General features: G+C 44.1%; 2 protein-coding genes across 3 annotated transcripts in view; both read left to right on the forward strand.

The window, feature by feature from the left end:
- LOC147010460 (uncharacterized) overlaps positions 1 to 7,439 on the forward strand; it is a 44,595-nt gene extending 37,156 nt beyond the window's left edge. For both annotated transcript variants that reach the window (XM_085858775.1, XM_085858774.1), the window contains 2 exons: positions 259 to 370; positions 6,295 to 7,439. In XM_085858775.1, coding sequence (XP_085714901.1) covers positions 259 to 370; positions 6,295 to 6,406 — 224 coding nt within the window. In that variant the 3' untranslated portion in view covers positions 6,407 to 7,439. The remainder of the gene's footprint in view (positions 1 to 258; positions 371 to 6,294) is intronic.
- LOC147010459 (uncharacterized) overlaps positions 1 to 7,661 on the forward strand; it is a 153,681-nt gene that overhangs the window by 37,380 nt on the left and 108,640 nt on the right. The gene's annotated exons all lie outside the window — the stretch shown is intronic.

Raw genomic sequence — 7,661 nt, forward strand, 5'->3', positions numbered from 1 at the left:
CGTACGGGCCAAGTCAACATTCAAACCATTATTAAATTATTATTCGTTTGAATTTTAACACTTAAACAGAGCAAGGGGATCGATTATAAATTGTCTGGAGGGGAGGGTGAGGATGGGCAGGGGGCATGGGGTGGGGGGGGAGGAGGAGTAAATGGTAAAATAACAAATTTGTGATTTTGTTTGTGGATCACAATGGTAAAATTGTAAATCCAAACAAATCCACAAGGAATGATTTTCATTCTGGTTTTCGCTTTGCAGGTTCAAAAGTAAAACGCCAACGAACCTTTGTTGTTGTGACGACTTGTGTCCTCTGTGCTGTGATATTTGGGGCCTCGGTGGTCCTGATTCGGCGCTGCACGAAAATCACAAGGTAGGTTAATTTTGATTGTTTTCTCATCATTTCATTTTCTCACAACACTGAAGGTGTGTTCAGTCATTTGGACAAACAAAATGGATTGTGGAACATTCTTTGGGGGGAATAAAACATCAAAAAAACAATTAAGTATGAAACAAAGGGAGTGAATAATAATACAATAATTCCTCACACTCAAAATTCTTGCTGCTGTTTCCCTTTGGAGAATCTTTGGGAGTTTTTTGGATTTTCTCATTTCTTGAGATTGTCTCCAAAAACCATATCTGTTTTGTCTAACTTCACCACACCACATCCGTCTTGTCTAAGTTTCCCACACCACATCTGTCTTGTCAAACTTCACCACACCACATCCGTCTTGTCTAAGTTTCCCACACCACATCTGTCTTGTCTAATCCACGGGACTAAGGGGTGAAAAGCAAAAAAAACCCGCCGGACCAGCACGTTTAATGTTGGTAAGCAAGAATGCACATGCACATCCGGGTAACTTGAAACAGAACATGTCGGCATGCCACCCCTCCCCCCTAAACAGGATTCAGCACTAAAACAGGATCAAACACATTGATGGCACGTGAAACCAAGGTCCTGTCATCATTGCACTTCTGTTTTAACTGGTGGTCAGAAGCTCTGAAGGAATCATAGGGAAGGATCAGGACTAAGCGTATCTTTAGCATTCGACCAAACATTAATTTCAGTGGCTGTGCATCCGGTGGTTGTGTGCGGGTGTATCCTACATGTAAACTAGAATGGCACGAAGTGGAGTGCATACCTCCGCCACGCTGTACCTGATCTCCGAGAGCATATAGGGCCCATTATATTTTTGAAATATCATGCAAAACAGCACTATATCATTTTTGGCCCAATCTCTCAATGGTGAAGAATCACTGAAAAAATTATCAGATCTGAATCCGGATTGGGATCTTCACCAAAATTTAATAAATTCTTCCTTGACAGACACCCAACATGTCCACCAAGTTTCGTCCGAATTCGTCCACAACTATTTGAGATATCGTGCTATATATCGTTTTTGGTCCTATCTCTCATTCGTGAAGAATCACTAAAGAAATTCTCGTAGTTGGATCTGGATCCGGATCTTCACCAAAATCAAATCAGTTCATCCTTGTCACACACCCAACATACCTACCAAATTTCATCTGGATCCATCCACAACTTTTTGAGATATCCTGCACACAACCAGAAAAACAAAGAGACAAACAAACAAATAAGCAGAAGACGTCGTGCAGAGCACAACACTTCCAAAATCCATAAAACATATTTGACCAAAAAATAATTGGTCATTAAATTGAATGACCAAATATACAACTCCTCTTCAAATTTCAAGTCAATGGGATGAAAGTTGAGGATTTTACGAATGCCACCTAAGTTGTTGACCATTGGCCGATGTTGACCTAAAAAATAATTGGCCAGTTGAATTCAGTGACCTCAACTGCATATATATATATATACATATATATATATATATATATATATATATATATATATATATATATATATATATATATTTCTTCTTCTTCTTTTGGCCGCTCCTGTTTGGGGTCGCCACAGCAGATCATCCGTATGATCCGTATCGTGATTTGGCACAGGTTTTACACCGGATGCCCTTCCTGACTCAACCCTGGTCGCCTCTTACGACAGAGGGATATGGTACACCTATTCAAACCGGGGCATACACCGGGCCCAGTACACTGGGACTCACTTTGCTGACCTCGGAAGGATGGCAGGCTGAGGCAACCCCCTGGTGTGTATTAATTCAAGCGGCCAACGGGGCTTGAACTCAGGACCTTTTGGATCCCAAGCGACAACCCTAACCACTATGCCAACACCAGGCTTATACATATATGTATGTATGTATATATATATATATATGTACATATGTGTGTATATATATATGTGTGTATATGTGTGTGTATATATATATATATATATATATATATATATATATATATATATATATATATATATATATATATATATATATATATATATGTATATATGTGTGTATATGTGTGTGTATATATATATATATATATATATATATATATATATATATATATATATATATATATATATGTATATATATGTATATGTATCATCACCCAGGAAGATGCCTTGCCCATCCCCATCTTGTTGAGATGCTGATCAACCAGCTGCAACCACGAGGCACGTGGTCGGCCCATTGGACTCCTGCACTTACGAGGCTCCCTCGCTGAGAGAATCTGGTGAGCAGGATCAGCGTCAGGAAAACGAGCCACATGTCCAAACAGCCGCAGAAAATCTCATTGGAGTCTTTCTCAGCAACCGCTCGTTGGACACAAAGTCCGTCCAGTGATAGCCAAGGATTCTCCGAAGAGACCTGGTACCAAAGGAAGTAATTCGCCATCTCAGATCCCTGGTCAGAGTCCAAGTCTCACATCCATGGAGCCAGACTGGAGGCACCAAGGACCTAAAGACTCAGACTTTCGTCCTTCAGCACAGGCACCGGCAGCACTACTTCCATGATCCCATGATCCAGTGAATCCATGAATACCCAGGCCCGACCCAGACGTCTGTTGCCCTCTGGCTCTCGGCCAGGAGAGACATGAATATCACTGCCAAGGTAAGTGAATCACTCCGTGACCTCAACATCTTCGCACAAACAGGTACAGACAGGATAGCTGCACCCAATACCAGAGTATAGTTCAGACATCAGATTGATCAGTTTTGTTGGCACCCCACGAAGACCAAGAATCCTACAGTGGACATCCCGATTCACTGAATCAAATGCTTTTCAGAGATCAACATAAGCTGCAAGCAGCCCCTGTCGAAAATCTCGTCTGCATTCGGTGAGGACAGGAACAGCAAGGATACGGTAAATCATTGACCTCTTCCAGGTAACGCCTGACTGCTCTGGGTGCTGGTGCTCAAGCAGATGGTGGAAAACCCCATCAAGAATTATCTGAGCAAAGACCTGGCCTGGCAGTGAGAGCAGCGTCACCCCTCAATAGTTGCTGCCATTCTGCTGATCACCTTTCCCTTTCCAGAGAGGGACAACAAGGTCCCTCTTTCAATCATTTGGGATGATACCTGTGTTCCAGGCAGAACACAGAACTGCATGCAATGACATGAGCACATTTCCACCAGCCTTGAGAAATTCAGCATGGATGCCACAGATCCCATGACCGTTACCCCATTTCAACTGGCTCACCACAGCATGTTTTTCCACAAACGAAGTTGGATCACAGTTAATTGGAGGGTCAGCAATAGGGATTGTCACCCCCTTGACATCCAACTCGACAGCTGGTAGATAAGCCTGGGGCAGCCGCTCAAAGTAACCGGCTCAGCGGGCCTTCACTTTGGACTCCTCTGTCAAGAGCCCACCACCCTCCACTGTAGCTGCAGTACACCGAGGGATGGGCTTGGAGGAAGGCAATGCACGAATTCCCCTGGAACTCAGTAGTCCGGTGGACCCTGCAGTTCTGGATCATCTTCCAGCGAACATCAATGAGCACATGGTCCATCTCCTTTGCCACACCACCAGCATTGTGATATCAATTCCAATGATGAGCCTGTGGGCACCGAAACCATGAACCAGCTATTCACAGTCCATGACTTCTTGCAAAGTCAAGGAACTTTGTGCTATTCTGGTTCACAGTTCCAGACCCATGGGGACCAACACATGTTTCATAACCATCCCTATCAGTTCCAGTCGATGTATTGAAATCCCCGAAGATTAGAAGAGTATCTCGCCTGAAGCACTGATCAATCACAGACTCCAGCGTGGCATAGAATGCGTCCTTCACGGTGAGATCACTCGCCTCAGTCGTAGCAGAAACAGAGACCAGGGAAACGACACCCAAGGAGCGACGAATAATACTTGTACGTTCGAATTCGTACGAATAATAATCTCATAATAGTTTCGTTGAACAGTGTTACCTCAATTATCATTGGAGTCAGGTTATTGGACACAGCTACAGCAACTTCTTGGCCATGGTAACCTTCAGAGCGACCAGACCAATAGTAGGTGTAACCGCCCACCATCATCTCACCACTGTCCAGTCTCAGAAGCTCAGAGAGAGCTGCAATACCGATGTTCAAACACTTGAGCTCAGATGATAACAGAGATAGGTGATCATCCTCTCTTTGGGATCGGACATTCCAGGCACCTACCCAAAGGGACCGCCTCAGATTAACCAAAGGAGACCGCCGTATGGTGGACGACACCTCAGCACCACCCCAACACACACTACCACAATCTGACCCACGAAGGTTACTCCGTGGTTTTCCTCCCATCATCAAAGGATGGCGGCCCCAAAGGGTTTGCCCCAATCCCATCATCCGGTGAGATGCCCTACGAAGGGAAGCTGCAAAGGAGTTACTCCCACGGAGTGGGTTTTTAGTTCTCTTTGTGTTTTTCTTGTGTTTTGTACAATGAAGTGTTTTACGGTTGCCGGAGTGCAAATTCTGCCATCATCCTCCTAAAAAAAATGCAACCCAACTGCAGGAGGATGTCCACAGACATACTTGGGCATGAGATGTGGATGGCCGTTGGCTCATGAGGAGCTCCTTTGCCATTTGACAGGTTTTGGTTTTAATCCTGCTGCGTGTCCATATCCAAATGCCCTCCTCACCAGGAAACCTGGTGGGGGGAGATGGTTTAGTCACCGACAACCCGACCATGACACAGGTGAGGACAGGTTTACATGGTGCCTGTAGCAAGTAACAGATCTAATCTGGCCTGTCCTGACCGCTACATCGGTATTGATGTGGAAAGGAACAGAATGTTGAAAGCATGGTAAACTTGCACTGCCATTGATTTGCATGACAAGCAGATCAATACCAAAGTACAAGCTCAATTTTGTCGCCAACTGTCAAGGTGAAAGAATCAGCGTGTCGTCCATGTCCTCCGATCCTTCCAGGTAAATTTGGTGAAGTTCAATGGAGTCCAAACATGAATGTGCTGTTTCTACATTAACTCAATAACTTTGGCGAGAGATGAATCCTCGTTTGGTATGGATTGTGAGGCAGCAGCTGAATGAGCTGCCTTGGCACTCTGCTCACTGAAGAAAGATTTATGGCATTCTTCATGATATTGTGCATCCACTGCATGGAGATCGGAGGCGGCAGCTTAAACCCTGATACGAACATCTCCAGCCAACTTGTCCCCCCCCTACCCCACACCCCACCCTTTGCATCACATTGTTGTAAAATAAGGTCCTTGACGGACGGCTGACCTGGTCGTTCGGCCCTGCTACAATAGCATACCACCCGCCATCATTGAGGATGTTTTGGCGACTGAAGGAAACATAATTGGCCACAGAAGATGCATTGGCCAAGTCGGTCCTCTGTTTCGGCGCACGTTTACATGTTTCAGAACATTCACTTAGTCCTCGTTTCTTCCGATATCGAGCAATATGTTGAGCCAATGTGCATGATTAAACACAAGACCTGTGACAGTTGTTAGTCAACTCTGGATTCTCTCACAGTTGCACTGTCCTAACTCTGCAAACTGTCATCCTGTTGCTTTGTGGCAGTATTGATTATTTGGATTATTTTTGGCCCAGAGGTTGAGAGAGCTTTGTCCATCTTTCTGCGCTTAAAAATTCAGCTAGCCATATTAGTCTGCTCCCACATTCACCTGGAAACACAAATATAAAATTTATGTCAAAATAAAAGCACATTTCTGGCTTGTGTAACAGTGAAACTATTGCAATTTCTGTGTATTTCCATCAAATAGCAGCCATCTCGGTGGCCATCTTGAATATCTCATTGCCCAAGGGTGCCAGGGTGGTATGAACCGGATTTCAAAAATATCGGGTGAAAAGAGATGGAAACCGTGAAAAACGTTAGTTGGACTGAAGTGCACGGTGGGTCATGTAAACACATTGTGTGGCAACTGAACTAACTGTAATGTTTCCATATTTCAGATTTAACCAACGTCGGAAGGACAAGACATCACCAGAGAATGAAGAAACAACCGTGGCACTTAAAGAACGGGGAAGTGAAAAGATGACAAATCCAAATTTAAAACTTTCATGAATCGTGATTGTATAATAGGAAAAACAAAGGAAGTTCATGATCCAAATAAAACATCCATACCTCCAATGGAGCATCTATTCATCAAGTATGAACACAATTACAGGAGTACAGAAACAAGAATGTAATCATGATGAACTAAACGAAGATCCAGACACTCCGTCCACCACCAGTTCCACACTTCCTTCTCATGAGGATTATATTTGTAATCATTAGCTGCTTTGGTACCTGAATGGAAGATTTATAGCCAATAGTTATGATTGTTATGGGATGCTCTGCTTTTCTTTTTTTTTCTTCTACTTGCACTTGATCTGGAGTTGTGTGTGTGCGTATGTGCGTGCATATGTGTGTGTGTGCGTATGTGCGTGCATATGTGTGTGTGCCATGCTGCGATTTTCAAGATGGTCACCATCTTGAAATTGGTTTGCCTCAAGGGGCTGAGGGGTTACACCCGCTTTGTGGTGCTATTTTTTCATTTCTCGGTTGGCCGTAGCAATTCAACATGTCGTAGCCATGACGTAGATGTGTTCCACGTCGACTGTACGTAGGGCGTACGGTGGGCTTGCGTTATTCATGCGGCTGCCGTAGGCTCTTATCAATGAAAAATGAATTTGTTCAACCCCCAAAAAATTACGGCGGCCGCACTATTTCCATGGTCGCCATAGGGTAGTCCTAAGGCGTCCCTGTGTTCAACGTACGGTGGTCTTGCGGTCTGTGTGACTACCTGTGGGCAACGCAGGGTCGACACATGGTTCCCCTACGCCTGTCATGCGTCCTACATACGGCATCTGTGGCAGTCTGTGTCGACCGTGCGTCCACCGTGCGCTACCGCTAGAGATCGGAGTATAGGTCAATGGCCCCGCAAGCGTGAGGGAAGTTCCACCTCCTCCCGAAGACCTGGGCAACTTCATTCCATCCATTCCATCCACTTCATTCAATCCGTAATCTTTATATAACCTGGTCCACAATCTATATGACAGATATGAGATATGATATACATATGAAAAAGAACTGGTATATATATATATATATATATATATATATATATATATATATATATATATATATATATATATATATATATATATATATATATATATATATATATATGTATTATACCCACTCGTTACCGTCCGTCTGGCGGCACGTTCACCTTAGGGCCCCCGTTGCGGTCGCCTTGCGGGCACCTTGAGGCTACCTTGCGTCTGCCTTGAAAATTATATGGCCGCCTCAGGGATGCCCTAAGGTCACCGTGAGA

The sequence above is a fragment of the Eptatretus burgeri genome, chromosome 16 (assembly GCF_056783735.1).
Source record: "Eptatretus burgeri isolate ZD-2024b chromosome 16, Ebu_testis_v1, whole genome shotgun sequence".
NCBI classification, from domain to species: Eukaryota; Metazoa; Chordata; class Myxini; order Myxiniformes; family Myxinidae; genus Eptatretus; species Eptatretus burgeri.